A 22376-nucleotide genomic window follows, 5' to 3' on the forward strand; every position below is an offset into this window, starting at 1 on the left:
AGGACTGCCTTGTTTCAACAACAACTTTATGGCTCCCGGAAGTACCTCCTCCCTATCCCCTGCCCAGCTTCACTCCTGTGGGCTGCACTTGGAGCCATGGCGGCGGCAACCGCAGGACGTGGCCCGGGCTGTGGACCTGGGGACTCCCCAGAGGGGCCCGAGGCGGAGGCTCCGGAGCGTCGGCGGAAGGCGCACGGGATGCTGAAGCTTTACTACGGCCTCTCGGAGGTGGAGGCGGCGGGGCGCCCCGCGGGGCCGGACCCCTTGGACCCTACAGATCTCAATGGGGCGCACTTCGACCCGGAAGTGTATCTGGACAAGGTGTGTGTATCGGGAGGGGGAACAGGCCCCCGATATATTGCACCCCACATCACGCCTGCGACTTTGTTGCGGGGGGGAGGGTGGGGCGAGGGAAGAGGTGTTCATAAAAGCAGGATGACCCTGGGCCGGGCAATAGGGGCAGAGCTGGAAGATAAGGGGTCGTGGGCAGACTTGGACTGGCCTGAGATGGTGCGAAGTCTGAGGTCTCCTGGGCTGAGGTTCTGATAGACCCGATATAGGGGGCGTGGCCCAGGCGCTGACAGGCGTAGGACTGGGCCTTGGCTGCAGCTGAGTATTTCAAATGCCGACAAACCCCAAATAGGGTCTGACCTGGTAACTCCTGAGCTATGCCACTTATAGGTTCCTTGTCTGAGATTCCTGGCAGGGGTGGGATCAGGGTTTTCTTGCACCAAAAGCCTACCAGTTAGGGGCAAGGCTGGGGGACATGAGTGCCCCCTTGTCCTGGATACTAACCACCTAATTTCCTCCAGCTGCGAAGAGAGTGCCCACTGGCCCAGCTGATGGACAGTGAGACGGACATGGTGCGGCAGATCCGGGCTCTAGACAGCGACATGCAGACCCTGGTCTATGAGAACTACAACAAGTTCATCTCAGCCACAGGTGATTCCTACTGGGGCACACTCCTCACAGTCCCACATCCCCCAGTTTCTCCTATGTTGGGGAAGCCAGTAGAGGATTTAGACAGAGCAGACCCAGATTCTAGTCCTGCCCTGACACTAATGCACTCTCATCTTTCTCGCTCAGAGCTTTCGTGGTTTGATGACTATTGAGGTGATAACTGTTCTCAGAGGGTTGTTTTGAGGACCAAAGGGGAGAAAAGGACAAAATGAAATTTTAAAAAGAAATGAATTTACCTGAAGTACTTAGAATCTCTGACACTAAGGTTGTGTCACTAATCTCTGACACTAACCATGCCTAAGTAATGGTTAGTTTCTCTCATTAGTGGTAGCTTTCTTTTCTGGTTCAGGTCTTTCTCGAGAATGGGCTTATCTCTCTTTCATTCTCTCTTTTTTTTTCTTTCTTTTCTTCCTTTCTCTCTCTCCTTCTTTCCTTCCTTCCTTCCCCTTTCCCCTTTTCCCTTTCTCTCTTTTTAAATGAAGCAGAGATAGAAAATGTATGACATTAAGGGACAAACATCATATAAAGGTTGTTTTTTTTCCCTTCTGTCCCCTTTATTCTCTGTTCAAGATGGTACTAGACAATGTTCAGTATCATCCACACTAGCTTTTGTCCTGTGTTGGTGAAATGCACTGTTCAGATTTTTGGGACCCACATGTACTTAGTCCTAGAGGCAGATCCTGCAGGTCTACCTGCAGTCTATGGGAATGTCTGTCCTCTGAGTGAGATGAACAGAAGAATGGGGTGACCTGACTGTTGTTTTAAAAGGATCCCTCTGTCCACTTGTTGAGAGTGGACTATAGGGAGGCAAGGATGGCAGAGACACCCATTAGGAGGCTATTATAACAGTCCAGGCAAGATGCTGGTTGTATGGACCAGGGTGGTAACCGTGGAAAAGTAGAATGGCTCAAGATTCTTAAAAATTTGTTAGTTGAGGGATCTGGAATTCAGAGAAGGCTGGAACTTGAGGTACATGGAACAAGATGATCTCTCCTGGGGGGAGTGTACAGAGAGAAGAGGTCTGAGGACTGAAGCCTGGTGCATCCTAACATTCAGAAGTCATGAAAAGAAGGAAAATCTCACAAATCTTCTTTCTCAAAGAAACAAACATTTGGGAATGTTTGAGAACGACCCAGACCATGGCTGTCTTAGAAGATAACGAAGAAGGCATTCCAAGAAATGGAATTGATAAGCTTGACCAATACATTAGCTCATGGAGTGCTCATCAGTGGTGCAAGAGAGGGAAGAACTGCAGAAGCAAAGTCCTCAGGAAAGAGGGAGGGGATTGAGCAGTGCACATTGGAGAGGCTGGCCTTAACAGGAGGTCAAGAGCTCATCTACTGTAGCAGGAGGGAAAGCAGACTGTGGGCAGAGCCAGTCAGGTGGATAGGTGTGGTAGAGTTTAACTAGAGACCTTTCAGAACACATTAAGGAATTTTTCATTTATCTAAAGAGTACTTAGCTAATCAAAGTGTTTAGACAAATGAGTGATGTGATGTGTGTTTTGAAAAGATCCCTCTTGTCCCTGGCTACATTGAAAGGAATAGATTGGAGAGGTGGCTGGAGTGAGGCCATTTCAGCAGTCCAGACCAGAGATTCTGGGAGCTAACACCAGGATGATAATGGGGGGGATGGACAGTGATGAGTGAATTGAGAAGTGTTAGGAGGCAACATCGACAGGACATGCTGTTGAGGAGCTTTGGGTGTACAGAATGACCTAAGTTTCAACTTGAACAGTGGATGGTGGATGTGGTGCCCAAGAAACTGCAAGAAGATCAGGTGTAGGAAAAGGAACATAATGAGCTAGGTTTTGTTTTGTTTTGTTTTTTTAAGGGGAGCAAGGCATGAGATAAACCTGGATGAGCCTGTGGGGCCAGATCATGAAGGCCTTTGTAGACAAAATAAGAAGGATTTTGGTCTTAATCATAAGAACTCTAGAGATCCATGTCAGATAATCACAGCATCTCAGTATGGAAGGAAGCTTGAGGGGGTCTAGTCCAATCCATCTCTTCTTTCCTCAGAGTATCTCTAAGGAGTGGCCTTCTGACTCTTGCTAGAAGTGGGGAACCTTTACCTAGTGGTGAGAACTCATAACTCTTTGAAAGAACTTTGAGGCTAAGGGAGCTAGGTTTTGAGGTTTTGGAGCTGTGCATAAGGAGCTAACAAGAAGGCAGATGCATATGTGGCTCTGGAGCTCAGAAGAGAGATCTGAGCTAGAGGAATAAGCCTTGGAGGCAGCTGTGAAGAGGAGGAGAGTTTAAAGGGAAGTGTGGGCAGGGTTGCTTAAGAATGGGATAGAGCCTGAGAAAAGAAGAGAGCCCAGGACAGAGCTTGGAGGAGCGCCTCCGTTTGATGGCCATGGGGAGGAGGAGGGTGAGCCTGTGATGGAGACAGGAGTGGTCATAGAGGGAGAGTGGTGTCAGTATGAATATACATTAATTCAACCTATTCATTCATTTATTCAATCGCTTGTCAAATATTTGCCTGTGTGCCAAGTACTATTCTAGGCACCAGGGATATAGCAGTAAATAAGACAGTTTCTCAGCTGTCACAGAATGTACATTCTAGAGAAAGAGACAGATAATGAAGAAAGAAAATAAGATCAGTTCACTTCAACAAGAGCTCTGTAGAAAATGAAACAGGATAATATATTAGAGAGTGGGTGGTTGGGACTGATATAGAGAGAGTGGCAGAGAAAGACTTTTCTAAAGAGGTCACAGTTAAGGTGAATGACGAAAAGTTGACGATGGGAGGATTTGGGGGCGGAGTGGCCCAGGCTGAGGAAACAACTTGTGCAAAGGCCCTGGAAACTCTACGACCAGAGCAGGGAGAGCAAGAGTGTGGGGGTGAAGGGAGCGGGGTCTGACTGCATAGGATATACAACAGGGGTGGTGAGGTTTTTCTTTTCTTTTCTTTTCTTTTTTAGGTTTTCTGAAAGGACCAAAAAGTAAATATTTTAGGCTTTGTGGGCCATCTGGTTTCTGTCACAACTACTTATCTCTGCCATTATCATGAAAGCAACTACAGACAGTATAAATGAATGAGCATGGCTGTATTCCAGCAAAACTCATTTACAAAAACAGCCCTGGCATCCAGAGTGACGTCAGCAAAAATAGTGGAGTAAGTGCATTTGAAAATATCCCCTCCATGAAAGCAGCCCTGAACTGGCCAGAATGGTTACAATAAGCTTTCTTAGAACTCTGGAAAGTAACCAGAGGTGTGCAGCAATCAGAGGAGCATTTATTCAAGAAAAAGAGCTGAATCATGGTAAAAATAATGAATCCTATGGTATTTTAGCTTGTCCTAGCCCCACCGTTTTCTCTTAGCAGTAGCCTTGAAAAATAGCCCATACCCCTAATACTAGAGGGAGCAGAACAAGGCTGGAGTTCTTTCAAAGCCTCATGCCCAAAGAATTGTCATTATTTAACCTGTCTGGTGGTTTCCTGAAACAGTCTACCCCATAGGTTTGTCTTGACCTGGAGGTCACCCAGTGCTAAAAGTCTCTCACCAGGGCTTCCCTGGAGGCGCAGTGGTTGAGAGTCCACCTGCCGATGCAGGGGACACGGGTTCGTGCCCCGGTCCGGGAAGATCCCACATGCCGCAGAGCGGCTATGCCCGTGAGCCATGGCCGCTGAGCCTGCGCGTTGGAGCCTGTGCTCCATAATGGGAGAGGCCGCAACAGTGAGAGGCCCGCGTACCCCAAAAAAGTTTTAAAAAAGTCTCTCACCAGAGTTGTTTGTCAAAAACAATTACAGGCAAATGGTGTGTCTGTCTGAAGTGATAGATAACACTTGGGCAAACAATAGTACCAACCCAAACGCTTAAAAGGAAAAGCTGAGGAATGAGATGTCCCTAGGGGCTTTGACAAGCTCTGACACATTATTAGGAATCTTGAAGGCCACAAATGTGTACAGTAGTACACATACTTAGAAAGACCTGAGAGACTTCCCTGGTGGCGCAGTGGTTAAGAATCTGCCTGCCAATGCAAGAGTCACAGGTTCGAGCCCTGATCCAGGAAGATCCCACATGCCACAGAGCAACTAAGCCTGTGTGCCACAACTACTGAGCCTGCACTCTAGAGCCCATGAGCCACAACTACTGAGCCCATGTGCCACCACTACTGAAGCCCATATGCCTAGAGCCCATGCTCCCAACGAGAAAAGCCACCACAATGAGAAGCCTGTGTACTACAACGAAGAGTAGCCCCCGCTCGCCACAACCAGAGAAAAGCCCGCATACAGCAACGAAGACCCAACGCAGCCAAAAATAAAATAAAATAAATTAATTTAAAAAAAAATCCACCTGCCAGTGCAGGGGACACGGGTTCAAGCCCTGGTCTGGGAAGATCCCACATGCTGCAGAGCAGCTAAGCCCGTGTGCCCCAACTACTGAGCCTGTGCCCTAGAGCCTGCGAGCCACAGCTACTGCACATCCTGAAGCCTGTGCTCAGCAACAAAGAGAAGCCACCGCAATGAGAAGCCCGTACACCACAACAAAGAGTAGCTCCCGCTCGCTGCAACTAGAGAAGGCCTGTGCGCAGCAATGAAGACCCAACACAGCCAAAAATAAATAAATAAATTAATTAAATAAATGTATTAAAAAAAAAAAGGAAAGAAAGAAAGACCTGAGAACATCCTAAGCTCTCACTTCTGGCTTACTTCAGGCTCAGTGCAAGCAGGAAGTGAAGGTTAAGTGAGAGTTGTAAACCTCCTGGCTGAGTGTTTAAGGTATGCCCCAACACACACACACACACACACACACACACACACACACACACACACACAGCCCCTCAGTAAATACTAGGAGATTTATTAGTACTAGATATTTAAGGAGATCCTTGTCCAGTCATTAGCTAATCACTAAGCTAACCAAGTAAAGGTTTCAGTGGCTATACACAGCAAAGAATACAAACTTTACAGAGTTGGTTCAGAAACAAATTAGTACAGGTTTAGTAACTCTGAAAAATAATTAAACAAACAATAGCAACAAGGAGCAACAACAAACCCTGGGGAGGAGAGAGGATCTGATTTCTAGAGTTGCCATGTTATATCAATATTATCTAACATGTCTGTTTTTTCAATAAAAATTGATGAGGCATGCAAATAAAGTAGAAAGTTGGACCCATACACAAGAAAAAGCAGTAGAACCTGTCCCTGAAGAAGCCCAGAAGTTGAATTTACTACGTAAAGATTTAAATCCACTATTTTAAATATGTTCAGAGACCTACAGGAAGCTGTATCTAAAGAACTAAAGGAAGGCATAAGAATGTTTCACCAAATACAGAATATCAAAGAGAAGAAATTATTTAACAAAAGAACCAACTAGAAATGATGAAATACCACAATGAAAATGAAAAATTCACTAGAGGGTCTCTATAACAGATTTGAACAAGCAGAGAAAGAATCAGCAAACTTCAAGATAGGTCAGTTGAAATTATTCAGTATGAGGAATAGAAAGAAAAAAGGATGAAGAAAATTGAACAGAGCCTTAGAGACATGTGAGACACCAAGTGTACCCACATATGCATAATGGGAAGAGTGAGAGGAGAGAGAAAGTAGCAGAGGAATATATGAAGAAATAATGGCCCAAACCTACCCAAATTTACTGAAAAACATTAATCTACACATCCAAGAAGCACAACAAACTCCAAGTGGGATAAATGCAGGGAGATTCACACCTAGGCATATCACAGTGAAACTGCTAAAAAAAAAAAGAGAGAGAAACTTGAAAGCATCAAGAGAAAAGTGGCTCATCACATACAAGTGATACTCAATAAGATTAACAGCTGATTTCTGGTCAGAAACCATGGAGGTCAGAAGGCAGTGGATTCACATTTCAAAGTGCTGAATGAAACAAATGTCAACAAAGAATTATATACCCAGTAAAAATATCCTGTAAAAAAGAAAGAGAGGGACTTCCTTGGTGGCACAGTGGATAAGACTCCGTGCTCCCAATGCAGGGGGCCTGGGTTCGATCCCTGGTCAGGGAACTAGATCCCACATGCATGCCGCAACTAAATTTGCATGCCACAACTAAGGAGCTCACGTGCCTCAACAAAGGAGCTGGTGAGCCGCAACTAAAGGAGCCCTGGAACCGCAACTAAGGAGCCCACCTGCCGCAACTAAGGAGCCCACATGCTGCAACTAAGACCCGGTGCAACTAACTAACAATAAATAAATATTTTTTAAAAAAAGAAAGAAATTAAGACATTCGCAGATAAGTAAAAACTGAGTTCATTATTAGTAGATCTTTACAAGTAAAACTAATTTATTAATAGTTATATATAATAGCAAGTTTAACTGGTTAATACTAGACAATATTTATTGAGTGTTTAATATAAAACTACACTGATTGAACTGCTTACATATATTAATTAATTTAATTCTTACACATCTATGAAGTAGTTAACTATATCTCCATTTTACAGATAGGGAAACTGAGGTAATGAGATGCTAAATAACTTGGTCAAAATCTTATAGATAAGACATAATGTTTAATGCCTTGTTTCAAACGCAAAACAAGTCCAAAAATAACTTTAAAAATTCAGATTTTTTTGTTCTAGTACCTGTAGAAGGAACTGCATTTCTATAAAAGACAAACATTATGCATAATAAATAAATCCCTAAATGAATAAGTTTTATGTTAGACTGTTGTTTAACAAGTGAAAAATAAAATCATGACAATCAGAGAGTAGACAAATAGACTAAAAAAAAATACTGCCATAAAGGAGAAATAATAATTCAAGAAAATCTAGTAACCTGGGACCACTTGGTGTAGGAACCAGCAGCTCTGTCAACATCTGCAGTCACTGGCAAATCATTATCTTTGCAAAAAGTTTATAAAGTTTATCCAGAGTCAAGAAAACAGTCTAAATTACATCCACAATATTACATTTAAGAAAATAGAGGCAAGGTTTATATATTCAAAACATATTTAATGAAAACCCCTGCCACTCACTTCCTACAGGGGAAAAAAATCCTTAGTATTTGTGTGAGTGTCCTGTGGTTGCTATAACAAACTGTCACAATTTTGGTGACTTAAAATAACAGAAATTTTAAGAAAATAACAGAAATTATGGTCTCATAGTTCTGGAGGCCAGAAGCTCAAAATCAAGTTGTCAGCAGGGCTGCACTCCCTTCAAAGGCTCTAGGGGAGACTCTCTCATGCCTCTTCCAGGTTCTGGTTGACTTAAAACATTTCTTGCAGTTGCACCACTCTAACCTCTGCCTCTGTCTCCACATGGCCTTCTCCTGTGTCTGTGTCTTTATTTCTTTAATGTCAAGTGGCAGTGAGGTGGCTAGATGATAGGTCAGATTTTGCCCTCTAGTCCCATTAGTTGTGGCTGGGAGTGAAGAGGTGGCAGTCGATGACTTTATGGTGTAAAACCTTTCTATTGCAGGAGAGAGACTTGTGGATCAGGAATTGGAATATGGCCAGGGCAGGTAACAGTGCTTTGACACCCGCTAGTATTGGAGGGTCTCCTGCTAAGGTGGGGGCCGGCTTTGGCTCACTGTAGGGACAAGGACACTGGCAGTGGCAGTTCTTACTGGCGTGAGCCCTCGTGAAGGCTGCCGTTTTCTCACCCATATCTGGCCCCACATAACAACCTGTAGGCTTCTGTAAATTGAATAGAATTGAGTCCAGAAATAAACCTGTACATCTGTGGTCAGTTAATTTTTTTTATAAGGATGCCACAGTTACTCAACAGGGAGACTAGGTTTTTCAACACATGGTTGGGATACCTGGATAGCCGTATCAAAAGATTGAAATTGGATCCCTACCTCACACGCTATACAAAAATTGACTCAAAATGGATCATAGACCTAAATATAACAGCTAAAACTAAACACTCTTAGAAGAAAACATGGGTGTAAGTCTTCATGTCCTTGGATTAGACAAGAGTTTGTTAGATATGACACTGTGATTTGTGATTTATAATAAGAAATATACATTTGGTCTTTGTGCACCACCCCTGGAATAGCTCCTAACCCCTTGTAATTCCCTATATAAGAGCCTTGTTAACAGTATTTAGTTTTGTTTCCAGTTCCTGAAATAGCTCTAGTGAAATAAAGTGACATGGATGTCTTTTGGTATTTATATAACAAGCCCTTTTCAACCACACCTGAGTTTATGTTAATGAGGTGATATTTGGAAAACTCCTAGATAACCCACGGATGGGGGCAGGTTGCCAGCAGAACCAACCATGTGATTAGAGGGTTGGAACTTTCAGCCCTACCCCCCAGGCCTCCAGGAAGGGGAGAGGGGCTGGGGATTGAATTCAGTCACCAATGGCTCATGGTTTAATCAATTATGTCTATGTGGTGAAGTCTCCATAAGCACCCACAAGGATGGGTTGGTGAACCATGTGGAGGTGTTGGGAAAGTGGCGTGGCCAGAGAGGAAATGGAAACTATACCCCTTCCCACATGCCTTGCCCTATACATCTCTCCCATCTAGCTGTTCCTGAGTTGTTTCCTTTTGTAATAAAACAGTAATCTAGTAAGTAAACTGTTTTCCTGAGTTTGCTGAGCTGCTCTAACAAATTAATTGAACCTGAGGAGGGGGTCATGGGAACCTCCAATTTAGAGCCAGTCAGTCAGAATCATAGCTGACAACCTGGACTTGTGATTGAAATCTAAAGTGAGAGAGGATAGTTTTGTGGGACTGAGTCCTTAACCTATGAGATCTGACGCTAACTCCTGGTAGATGGTGTCAGAATTAAGTTAAATCATAGGATGCCCAGCTGATGTCACAGAATTGCTTGATGAGTGGAAAACCCACACATCTGGTGTCAGGTGTGAAGTAGTGTTGAGAGTAGAGACACACAGGAGTGGGTTTTTACTTTATAGACACCAAAAGCACAAGTAATCAAAGGAAAAAAATTGGATAAATTGAACTTAATCAAAATTAAAATCTTGTGCTTCAAAGGACACTATAGAGAAAGTGAAAGGACAGCTCACAGAATGGGAGAAAATATTTGCAAATCATATAGCTAATAAGGGTCTAATATCCAGAATATGTAAAGAACTTTGATTAAGTCAGCACTAAAAAGACAACCCTGTTTAAAAATGGGCAGGGGCTTCCCTGGTGGCGTAGTTGTTAAGAGTCTGCCTGCCAGTGCAGAGGACATGGGTTCAAGCCCTGGTCCGGGGAGATCCCACATGCTGCGGAGCAACTAAGCCTGTGCACCACAACTACCGAGCCTGTGCTCTAGAGCCTGCGAGCCACAACTACTGAGCCCACATGCTACAACTACTGAAGCCCACACGCCCAGAGCCTGTGCTTCGCAACAAGAGAAGCCACCGCAGTGAGAAGCCCGTGCACCACAACGAAGAGTAGTCCCCACTCACCGCAACTAGAGAAAGCCTGCACGCAGCAATGAAGAGTCAATGCAGCCGAAAATAAATAAATAAATAAAATAAATTTTTTTAAAAATGGGCAAAAGATTTGAATAGACATTTCTCCAAAGAAGATATACAAATGACCAACGAGCACATGTAGAGGTGCTCAACGTCACTGGTTATTAGGGAAATGCAAGTCAAAATCACAATGAGATAACCACTGCACACCCACTAGGTTTTCCAGAAAACGGAATAAAACAAATGTTGGTGAAGATGTGGAGGATTTGGAACCCTCTGCATTCCTGGTGGGAATGCAAAATGGTGTACCCGAAAACAGTTTGGCCATTCCTCAAAAGACTAAGCATGGAGTTATCATGAGGCCCAGCAGTTCCACTCCTAGGAATATACCGAAGAGAATTGAAAACATATGTTTACAAAAACACATACACAGTTGTTCATAGCAGCATTATTCATGACAGCCAAAAAGTGAAAGCAGCCCAAATGGCCACCAAGTGATGAATGGAAAACAGGTGTGGCCTATTCCATACAATGAAATATTATTCTGCCATGAAAAAGTATGATGTACTAATACATGCTACAACTTAGATGAGCCTTGAAAACATGCTAAGAGGGAAGAGATATGGGAACATATGTATATGTATAACTGATTCACTTTGTTATAAAGCAGAAACTAACACACCATGGTAAAGCAATTATACCCCAATAAAGATGTTAAAAAAATAAAAAAAAAGCTAAGTGAAAGAAGCCAGACACAAAAGGCCACATAGTGTATGTAATTCCATTTATTTATTTTTTTTGGTATTATTATTTATTTATTATATTTATTTTTGACTTCGTCGGGTCTTAGTTGTGGCACGTGGGGTTTTTGTTGAGGCGTGCACAATTTTTCGTTATGGCGTGTGGGCTCTTCCTTATGGTGCGTGGGCTTCTCTCTAGTTGTGGTGTGCGAGTTTTCTCTAGTTGTGGCGCACAGGCTCCAGAGCACGTGGGCTCTGTAGTTTGTGGCACATGGGCTTAGTTGCCCCACGGCATGTGGGATCTTAGTTCCCTGACCAGGGATCGAACCCACCTCCCCTGCATTGTAAGGCAGATCCTTTACCACTGGACCACCAGGGAACTCCCTAATTCCATTTATTTTAAATGTACAGAATAGGTAAATCCATGGAGACAGAAAATAGATGAATGGTTGCCAGGGACGGAGGTGAGAGTGAAATAGGGAGTGACTGCTAAGGGATACAAGGTTTCTTTCTGGGGTGATGAAATAAAGAATTGGATAGTAATGTTGGTTGTGCCATCTTGTGCATATAATAAATATACTAAGAACCACTGAATTTTATGCTATGTCCATTATAGCCCAGTTGAAAATCAAAAAGCCAAACCGCTATCAAGCCAGGTTTGACCCGCAGGGTATATAGTTTGCCAACCTTTGGCCTAGACACTGAATTTGTTTATGTAATAATGCATTTATCTGTTCCAAAATTGGAAAGGTCCCAAAGGTTGTATAGTGAAAAGCCTCTTCCCATTCCTTTCCCCCGGTAAAGACAAAACAATCTTTAATGGTAAACTTTACTGAAGATTAACAGAAAAGTGCACAGGTCATAGTGGTCATCTCCTGGAATTTCACAAATGGAACACCTCTGTGCAGTCAGCACCCCGGTCAATCAACAGCATGACCAACAAGGCCCCCTCCAGCCTCCTACCAATTACCACCCACTCCTCCCAAGGAGAGTTTGCTCTAGTTGCAAACTACTTATCTTAGCAAGCCTGAAAGAGTTCGGGGATGTACAGTGTAGTCTTTATTACTCAGTGGTGTGGATGGTTTTTTGTTTTGCCGTGGTGCAACTTTTATTTCCATTTAAATGGCTCTGTGGCTGTGCATTCAACAGCAATGCCACCAGTACTAGGTTTTCTTTTTTTCTGTTTTAATGACAACTTAGTTTTTGGATTTTTTTTTTCCCTTTGAAAGTCAGATTCAAGTTTCCTTTCTGATATAGTACCTAAATGTCACGGTCCCAAACACCCACTCCAAAACGAATCGGCTCCTCTGATGGTAGCATTTGACAGCCCTGGAAGGAGGTTGTGTCATAGGTTAAATGGTTTGTAAGCAAAAACAAGAATTCACTGGGGGAAGACGAAACGCCTCATGAACTTCCAAGCCTCTTCATGATCGTCAGCCCGTGAGCCTTCTGGTACCTGAGCTTCCATCTTTTGCCTTTGCTCTGGTTTTATTCAGTTGGTTTTTTTGTTTTGTTTTTTTGGCTGCATTGGGAACCAATGCTGCATTGGGAACAATTCAGGAACTCCTGAATTGTTCTTTTTCATAATGATTTGTAAGAGTTCTTCACATATTAGGGAAAAGTAGCCCTGTATGGTATGATTTGCAGTTCTTTTAAAGTTCGTTTTGATTTAGCTCATGGTGGTTTTTGTTGATCAAACAATTTTATTAATCTCTTCTTTGATAACTTCTGAGTTTGAGGTGTTTCTAAGCAAGACCTTTTCCATTCCTAATATTATTTTAAAATTCTCCCTGACTTTCTTCATGTACTTTTGTGATTACATTTTAAAATCACATTTAAACTTTGATCCCTCTGCTCTGTGTGTATATAGAAGGTGTGAGGTCTGAGTCCAACTATATATATATATATATATTTTTTTTTTTTTTTTTTTTTTTTTGCGGTACGCAGGCCTCTCACTGTTGTGGCCTCTCCCGTTGCGGAGCACAGGCTCTGGACGCACAGGCCCAGCGGCCATGGCTCACGGGCCCAGCCGCTCCGCGGCATGTGGGATCCTCCCGGACTGGGGCACGAACCCATGTCCCCTGCATCGGCAGGTGGACTGTCAACCACTGCGCCACCAGGGAAGCCCCCAACTATATTTTTATTTTAAATGGCTTTCCAGTTGTCCCAACACTATTTAATAATTCATCTTTTCCCCACTGACTTGAAATGTTACCTTTATCATAATAGTAAATTTCTTTATGTTTCTAGATTTTTGAAAAACCTTCTGTTTTGTTCAATTTATCTCTAATTGTCCATGTACCAGTGCCACACACTTTAAGTTACTGTAGCTATAAAACTGCACGTTTTAAATTCTAGTAAGGCTAGTTCCTTCTTACTCTTTTTCACTTCCAAATTTTAGTTCCCCCTTCTTATTTTTCCACCTGTTCATCAAATTATACTTTTTAAAAAAAAGGAGGGGGGTCTCTTAAAATTTTACTGGATCAAGTTAAATTTCTAGGGAGAATTAACATCTTAGGTTTTGGGGCTTCCTGTCCAAGAATGTGGTATGTCTTCACACTTCTTCAGGCCTTCTAGTATGTTCCTCAGCTTATAAAGGTTTCTTTATGTAAATGTTGAACATTTCTTAAATTTATTTCTAGATATTTTGATCTTTTAAAATTACTATTTAAAATGGGTCATTTTCTACTGTATCTTCTTATTACTATGTGTGAATATTGTTGCTTAATTCTATAGGTTTTTTATATTAATTTCATGTTCAGTCACCTTACTAATCTCTTATTGTTTGTAGTAGTATTTTCAGTGATTTGTTTTTTAGAGTTTTCAATTTATGCAATTATATCATCTGCAAATAGTGATAATTTTACCTCCTTTACAATTTTTGTATCTCTGTAATATATTACCTGAGTCTAATTGTGTTGGCTAGTACCCCAGAACAATGTCAGACAGCAGTGGTGATCATGAACCTCCTTGCCATGTTTCTGATTTTAATGGGAATTGCTTCTAGCATTGCCTCATTAAACATGATGCTGGTGTTTGGAGGTTAGGGAAATATTCAGCTGTTCATATTTTATTGAGAGTTTTTTTTAAAAAATCAAGAATAGCCGTTGAATCGTCTTTCTTTCATCTCTTAATATGGTGAATTATTATCCAGATCCTCTCATATTGAGCCGTCCTTGCATTCCTGAAATAAAAACCATTTGGACATATTTGTCAATTACTCTTTTAATACATTGCTGGATTCTGTTTGTTAATTTATATGTGTATCTCCATTTATTTAATTAATTTAATTAATGTATCTATGCATCTCAATTCATAAGATATGAACGTGTCACTTGCATTTTTGAGCTATTTTTGTCACATTTTTGTATCAGTGTTATGTTTCTTCCACAAAGTTAATGTGAACGCTTTTCTAATTTTCTCTGCTTGAGTACTTCTCACACAGAGCTTTGGAATGAGCTGTCCTTCAGAGCTATGGCAGCACCCCCATGACATCCTCTGGCACCTTTGTGGGGGGGGGAAGGAGAATCTTTCTTTTTTTTTTTTAATTTTTAAATTTTTGGCTGCATTGGGTCTTCATTGCTGCACGCGGGCTTTCTCTAGTTGTGGTGAGCGGGGGCTACTCTGTTGCGGTGCACAGGCTTCTCATTGCGGTGGCTTCTCTTGTTGCAGAGCATGGGCTCTACGCGTGCGGGCTTCAGTAGTTGCAGCATGTGGCCTCAGTAGTTGTGGCTCGCGGTTCTAGAGCACAGGCTCAGTAGCTGTGGCGCACAGGCTTAGTTGCTCCATGGCATCTGGGATCTTTCCAGACCAGGGCTCGAACCCGTTTCCCCTGCATTGGCAGGCAGATTCTTAACCACTGCAACACCAGGGAAGTCCTGGAGAATCTTTCTTTGACAACATTCTCAGTTCTCTCTGTTCATGTATTCTTGCTCTTCTGGAATCCATTTAGTAAATTCTGTTTTTTTGTAGCAAATTATCCATTTCATCTAGGTTTTCAATTTCTTTACACAGAATTGAGCTAAGTTGTATCTTGTGATTTTTTAAATATCTGTGTATTTGTGATTGTTTCTCCCCTTATTTCTTACTTTGTGTATGTTTTTTTCCCCATTTAAAGATTAGGGTAGCTCACATTTTATATATTTTGTTTTTCATTTTTTTTCAGTGACCCTGACCTTTGATCTATTTATTAGTTCTCCCATTTAAAAAAATAAATTAATTTCTGCTTTTAGCTTTATTAATTCCTGCTTTCTTTTTTATTTTTCTGCTTTCTTTTTCTGGTTTCTTTTGTAGTGCTTTTTCTAACTTCTTGAGTTGAATGTTTATTCTAATTAGTACTATAAGAATTTAGGACTGCTTTCCTGAGAACATTGCTTCAGCTATATCCTATAGGTTCTTATAGTGTTTTGATTGTTGTTATTTTTTACATATACAGAAATTTCAGCTTTGATTTCCTTTTTGATCCAGTAGTTGATAATAATGAGGTTTTCTCTAAATAATGGGATCTCTTTATTTTCTAGTTTTGTTATTAATCTCTAATTTCATTGCATTGTGATCAGGGAATGCTTTCTGTACCATTTAGTTTCTTTTCTTCTGTAAATTTATTGAGATTTTTTGTATGACCTAATATGTGGTAAGGTTTTGGTGTATTTTATGGAATCTTGAAAAGAATAAAAATCAAATAGGTCTTCCATATTAATGATATTATTTAGGACTTCTGTAGCTTCATTTGGTTTTTATCCTTTTGGTCTGTCACGGATTGACAGAAGTGGATTAAAGTCTCCTATAATAGATATGTTTCTGCTTCATCCTCATTGCTTTCATTTATGCATATTGATGGTGAGTTCCAGAGTGGAATTAGGGAAATTAGTTGGGAAATGTTAGTAGTAGTTGGACAAGAGATGATGGTGGCTTGGAAAGAAAATGTTGGAGGTAAACCTTATGCAACTTGCCGGTGGACTGAATGTAAGGTGAAGGAGAGATAAGAATCAAAGATGACTCTTAAGAAATGGCCAGGAGGGCTTCCCTGGTGGCACAGTGGTTAAGAATCCGCCTGCCAATGCAGGGGACACGGGTTCGAGCCCTGGTCCGGGAAGATCCCACATGCCACGGAGCAACTAAGACCACAAGCCACAACTACTGAGCCTGAGCTCTAGAGCCTGTGAGCCACAACTACTGAGCCCGTGTGCCACAACTACTGAGCCTGGAGCCTGTGCTTCGCAACAAGAGAAGCCACCGCAATGAGAGGCCTGCGCACCGCAACCAAGAGTGACCCCCGCTCGCCGCAACTAGAGAAAAGCCCGCGTGCAGCAACGAAGACCCAACCCAACGCAGCCAAAAATAAATTAATAAAATTAATTAATTAAAAAAAACAAGTAAAGAAATAAATGAACAGGAGCCAAAATGGAAAAGGTTAGTGGAGGAACAGGTTTGGGGAAAGTCAAGAATTCTGTTTTGCGTATGGACACCAAGGTGGGAAAGTGGTGGGGAGGGGTGGTGGTGGGATGAACTGGGAGATTGGGATTGACATGTATACACTAATATGTATAAAATAGATAACTAATAAGAACCTGCTGTATAAAAATAAATAAAATAAAATTCAAAAATTTTTTAAAAATTCTGTTTTCAACATATATTTGAGGTGCCTGTTTGCCATCCACATCAGGATATTAAGTAAGTTGTTAGGCAGGGCTTTGGTCAGGACTGGAGGCAGAAATGTCCAAGTCATCACAGCCGTGGGACAGGATGAGACTCCCTCAGGGATCTACTCACTCTGCAGGTTTGGAAGGAGTTGATGTTTGCTTGTATTTTCTCTGTGAAGTGTGAATCAAGGTCACCATTTGAGAGTTGGGGGCATGTACTGGCGTTTTGAGAACTGAGGACAAAATGTTATTTTGGAAAATGGAAACACAAGACTCACTAGAAGGTTTGGAAGGACAGCTGACCAGTGTGCAGTGCTGCTTTGGGACTTAAAGTCCTAACTTGAAAGGGAGGCCAGTTGGTATGATTTTGTGGCTCATTTTCAGCTGTCATTCTTAGGGAGTGGGTTGGTAATTGGGCTTAACCTGTGGTAGGGTTCTGCCGACAAATAACGGGGGCCAGGGGGCAAGAGATGCAAGGGGGCTTGCAAATGGGTGCTGATGCTCGTGGAGGACCACAGATTCTAAGAGGAGTGAGGAAGGAAGTGCAGCCATGAGAGGTATTACAAACAGTGACCAAGTGGTAGGGCCGCTGGGTCTGGAGTTACTGAAAAGGCCAAAGGATTGTTAGGGCGGGGTCAACAGGGTGAATGATCAGAAGGTTGTGAGGCTTGAAGCTAAGGTTTTAGAGGATGCAGTTCTTAGCAAGGGCAGGGAGAGTGTGGCACAGATGAGGCAGATGCAAGAATGGATGGAGTTGAGGAGGTCAGCAAACGGAGAGTCAAGAATGTCCAAAGGCTCATCCTTGTGTATGCTGATGTCCACGAGGAGGTGTGGCCGTGATCTGGAACTGAGGGGCATGGCAAAGAGGACAGTAGGGATGGCAACAAGAAGGGGTGTAGTTTGATGTCATGGTCTTCAAAGAAGCTGGGGTCTCAAAGAGAGGAGGAGTAGAAGCTATCTAGAAGTGTTAAGGGGCCAGGCCCTGAGGCATCTGGGTTGAAAGGAAGAACAGCCTCCTTAGGCAGGTTTCTGTCAGGACCAAAGGGAAAGAACCCTTCAGGGAAGGTCAACCATGTTCTAGAAGGCAGAGTGAAAGGGTTAGGGAATTCTGGGAAAGAGGTAAGACTGAACTAGTATTTACTGTCTGTCCCATGGCAGGCAGGGTGCTGGGCATGGAGGATGCCCTTGGGAACGAGCAGACAGGTCCCTGCCAAGTGCCCTGGGCCCTCCTTTGGATCTGGGCATCTTCTGAGATCAAGGACTGCGGCTTCATGGGCATCTCGCCACTGCACTGGGGCTAGGGGCACACACGGGGTGTTCAGAAAACGTCCTTTGCACTGACTAATGACACCTCACCCCCATTTATAGTGACCAAGCACCACTGCAGTCCTCCTTTTCAAGCACCTAATCATCAATGTGACCCTCGAGGAGTGAGCTCAGGCGCGTTTGGGAAGGGGGCGGGTGTGTGTGAGGGCATTTGGACTACCTCTCAAGCTGAGTGTTCTGCCTGTGGCCCTAGTCATCTGCCTTTCCCCCTCTTGCGCCCTTGTCCTCCTAGACACTATCCGGAAGATGAAGAACGATTTCCGGAAGATGGAGGATGAGATGGACCGGTTGGCCACCAACATGGCAGTGATCACGGACTTCAGCGCGCGCATCAGCGCCACGCTGCAGGACCGCCACGAGCGCATCACCAAGCTGGCAGGTGCGGCCCGCCCCAGAGCTGGTGCTAAAGTGGGCCACTCCCAGGGAGTTGGGGCTAACACCACCTCCCCCTGTCCCCCAGGGGTCCACGCGCTGCTACGAAAGCTGCAGTTCCTCTTCGAGCTGCCCTCGCGCCTCACCAAGTGCGTGGAGCTGGGCGCCTACGGGCAGGCGGTGCGCTACCAAGGCCGCGCGCGGGCCGTGCTGCAGCAGTACCAGCACCTGCCCTCATTCCGCGCCATCCAGGACGACTGCCAGGTCATCACGGCCCGCCTGGCCCAGCAGCTACGGCAGCGCTTCAGGTGTGGGCTCTGGGCCCTCATGCCACACCCGCTGGTCTCCTGGGTCTGCCCCCGCCCCGAATTCTGTCTTCTTGCCCTTCACCTCCCTCTCCCTTCCCGCAGGGAGGGTGGCTCTGGCGCCCCTGAGCAAGCCGAGTGCGTGGAGCTGCTGCTGGCCCTGGGCGAGCCTGCGGAGGAGCTGTGCGAGGAGTTCCTGGCTCACGGCCGAGCGCGGCTGGAGGAGGAGCTGAGGAGCCTGGAGGCGGAGCTGGGGCCCTCCCCTCCGGCCCCCGACGTGTTAGAATTCACTGACCGCGGCGGCAGCGGCTTCGTCGGGGGCCTCTGCCAGGTGGCGGCGGCCTACCAGGAGCTGTTTGCGGCCCAGGGCCCGGCGGGTGCCGAGAAGCTGGCAGCCTTTGCGCGGGAGCTGGGCAGCCGCTACTTTGCGCTGGTGGAGCGGCGGCTGGCTCAGGAGCAGGGTGGCAGTGACAACTCCCTTCTCGTTAGGGCGCTGGACCGCTTCCACCGGCGCCTGCGGGCGCCCGGGGCCCTGCTGGCCGCTGCCGGGCTGGCAGAGGCCGCCACAGAGATCGTGGAGCGAGTGGCCCGCGAGCGCCTGGGCCAGCACCTGCAGGGCCTGCAGTCGGCCTTCCTGGGCTGCCTGACGGACGTGCGGCAGGCGCTGGCCGCCCCTCGAGTTGCTGGGAAGGAAGGCCCCGGCCTGGCCGAGCTGCTGGCCAACGTGGCCAGCTCCACCCTGAGCCACATTAAGGCCTCGCTGGCCTCTGTGCACCTCTTCACTGCCAAGGAGGTGTCTTTCTCCAACAAGCCCTACTTCCGGGTACGATCTTCCCCTGGGCATCCTTTTTCTTTTTTTGCTTCCTTTTCAGGGCATTCTTTCGTTTATCTTGCATGCAGGTTGGCAGCTACCAGGGCACACAGTCCTCGCCCCAGGCAGTCTGGATGTGGTTTCAGGCTGCCTTGAGAAAGGCTGGCATAGCCTGGAGGGGTGGGGCAGGCTCTGAGGGCATCTGCAAGCAGGGTCCCCAGTGCTGGCTTTGCCCCCCTGCACTCCCTTCCCACAGCAGGGGAGCTGCTCTGGGGTTCTGGAATGCGGGGTGAAACTGTCCCTTGGAGAGAGGCCAGGGCACTTCGAGTCCCAGTAGAAGGTCACTAGCAGCCTCTGCCTGGAAGGTTGGACCTGCTGTGTATCTGGGGCGCTCCTCCTCACAGGGCGAGTTCTGCAGCCAGGGTGTCCGTGAGAGCCTCATCGTGGGCTTCATCCGCTCCATGTGCCAGACAGCTCAGAACTTCTGTGAGAGCCCCGGGGAGAAGGGGGGCGCCACGCCGCCTGCCCTGCTCCTGCTGCTTTCCCGCCTCTGCCTGGACTACGAGACCGCCACCATCTCCTACATCCTCACCCTCACCGACGAACAGTTTCTGGTGCAGGTGAACTGCTAGCTCAGAGCAGGGTGGGGGGAGGTGATGCTAGGAACACAGGAGGCTGGGCAGTGCCCTCATGGTCAGGGCTGCCTGTGCCCAACTCAGCCTGCCCCTTGCCCAGCCTGTGCCCAGCTCCTGGTGGCCAGTGGCTGCAGAGCTGCCCCCAGTACCCACTGCCTGTCTGTCCTCTGCATCCCTGGCTCAGGACCAGTCTCCAGTGACACCCGTGAGCACACTGTGTGCGGAGGCCAGGGAGACGGCACGGCGGCTGCTAACCCACTATGTGAAGGTGCAGGGCCTGGTCATATCGCAGATGCTGCGCAAGAGTGTGGAGACGCGGGACTGGCTCAGTACCCTGGAGCCTCGGAACGTGCGTGCTGTCATGAAGCGGGTGGTGGAGGACACGACAGCTATCGACGTGCAGGTGCTGCCCTGGGCTGGCCAGGGGAACTCTGACGTGGGCTGGGGGTGCTGGGGGAACAGGCCTCTGAGGATCATGACAGGAGGGGCCAGGCAGTGCCTGCATCTACGGCCTTCCTCCTCAGCCATGGTGGCCTCATCACCCGCATTTCAGCTAGGAGGAGGAAGCTGAGGCCCAGAGTCACCCAGGAAATCAGGTCAGGGTTGGCCCTGAAGATTTGGCCTCAGTACCAACTCTTATGTTCCACTCTTGCCCCACTCCACTGGTTCTGTAAATAGTGACTGGGTACCAACTAGGTACAGGCCCTAACTACCCTGTGGTTTTTATAACGGTTGTGATTCTTACAACAAATGAGTGTGTAACTTAGGGCATCCTTGGCCCTTGCCCAAGGCACCTGGTGGGCTGCATGTTCCCCGTGCCCTGGCCTCCTTGCAGTTCCTCCTTCCACCACCAGGTGGGGCTCCTGTATGAGGAGGGTGTTCGCAAGGCCCAGAGCAGCGACTCTAGCAAGAGGACCTTCTCCGTTTACAGCAGCTCTCGGCAGCAGGGCCGTTATGCACCCAGCTACACACCCAGGTCTGGCTGGTCAGGGTAGGCGCAGGGAGGATGGAGAAAGGAGGACCGGGGTGCAGGGGTGGGCTCTGATTGCTTGTCTCCTCCCATTCAGTGCCCCAATGGACACCAACCTCTTGAGCAACATCCAGAAGCTGTTCTCTGAGCGTATTGACGTGTTCAGTCCTGTGGAGTTCAATAAGGTCTGAAGTCCATAGTGACCCTGCCTTCCCAGGGCCCCTTGGGAAGGTTGGCTGAAGCAGCCCCGCACTGGCCCAGGGAGCCCTAGGACTCTGATTCCCCGCCCCCCACCCCGTCTCTGTTTCTGAGAGATGTTTCTAGGAGTGAGTGGTCATCCAGAGCCCCGCCATCACCATCTCATAGCCCTCTGCCCACGTCTGGGTGATAATCTAGTATACCTCTTGGCCCTCGTCCTTATCCCCACCATAGCCCTGGGTCCTCCCCAGGGATTCCTAGTCACACCATGGGCCCTGCCCCAACCCAGCCCGTGCTCAGGGACCTGATACTCTCCCTCCAACTTAGTAAGCTTTTCCCCTCCCCATATCAGTGCTGACCCCCATCTCTGCCTCAGGTTGCTGGGCCCTCCCCGTCCACTCTCCTCCAGATGATGGGGCCAACCTTGTGTGGTCCCTCCCTCTTACCTGGGTCCTGGGACTTTCCACCCCATCACAGCTACTGGCATTTTGCCGTCTCCTTGGCCCCTGCACAGAACGTGGGTGCCCTTCCTCGGGGATCTAGTGCCCCTCCCCAACACCTGCTGTAGTGGGTCTGCATCCCTGTGTCCCTACGTGCAGGTGTCGGTGCTGACTGGCATCATCAAAATCAGCCTGAAGACACTGCTGGAGTGCGTGCGGCTGCGCACCTTCGGGCGCTTCGGGCTGCAGCAGGTGCAGGTGGACTGCCACTTCCTGCAGCTCTACCTGTGGCGCTTTGTGGCTGATGAGGAGCTTGTGCACCTGCTGCTGGACGAAGTGGTGGCCTCAGCTGCCCTGCGCTGCCCGGACCCAGTGCCCATGGAACCCAGTGTCGTCGAGGTCATCTGTGAGCGTGGCTAGGCCCGGTCACACCAATCCATTCATCCCCTGGTGGCCCGACCTGGTGGCCCGCCCTGGTGGCCCTTCCCCTCGGGGCCTGCCTAATAAAGACGTGTTGTCTCCTGCTCCCTGTCGCCTGCATGGGCGGGGCTTGTGGGGGGAGGGAGGTGGAGCTGTGAGCCTGAGACTACAGAGGCGGCTTTGGAGGCGGTCCTGTTGG

The 22376-nt window shown here is 46.5% G+C and overlaps 1 protein-coding gene across 1 annotated transcript; it reads left to right on the forward strand.

Annotated features, from left to right (window-relative positions):
- The first annotated feature begins 8 nt into the window (after positions 1 to 8).
- On the forward strand, positions 9 to 22281 carry VPS51 (VPS51 subunit of GARP complex). Its single transcript, XM_033861016.2, has 10 exons — positions 9 to 321; positions 813 to 942; positions 18259 to 18405; positions 18487 to 18706; positions 18809 to 19526; positions 19919 to 20134; positions 20334 to 20552; positions 21004 to 21125; positions 21217 to 21304; positions 21917 to 22281. The coding sequence occupies exons 1-10, from the start codon at positions 97 to 99 to the stop codon at positions 22175 to 22177; spliced, it is 2346 nt and encodes a 781-aa protein (XP_033716907.1). The 5' UTR covers positions 9 to 96; the 3' UTR covers positions 22178 to 22281.
- Positions 22282 to 22376: the final 95 nt, after the last annotated feature.

The sequence above is a fragment of the Tursiops truncatus genome, chromosome 8 (assembly GCF_011762595.2).
Source record: "Tursiops truncatus isolate mTurTru1 chromosome 8, mTurTru1.mat.Y, whole genome shotgun sequence".
Lineage (NCBI taxonomy): Eukaryota > Metazoa > Chordata > Mammalia > Artiodactyla > Delphinidae > Tursiops > Tursiops truncatus.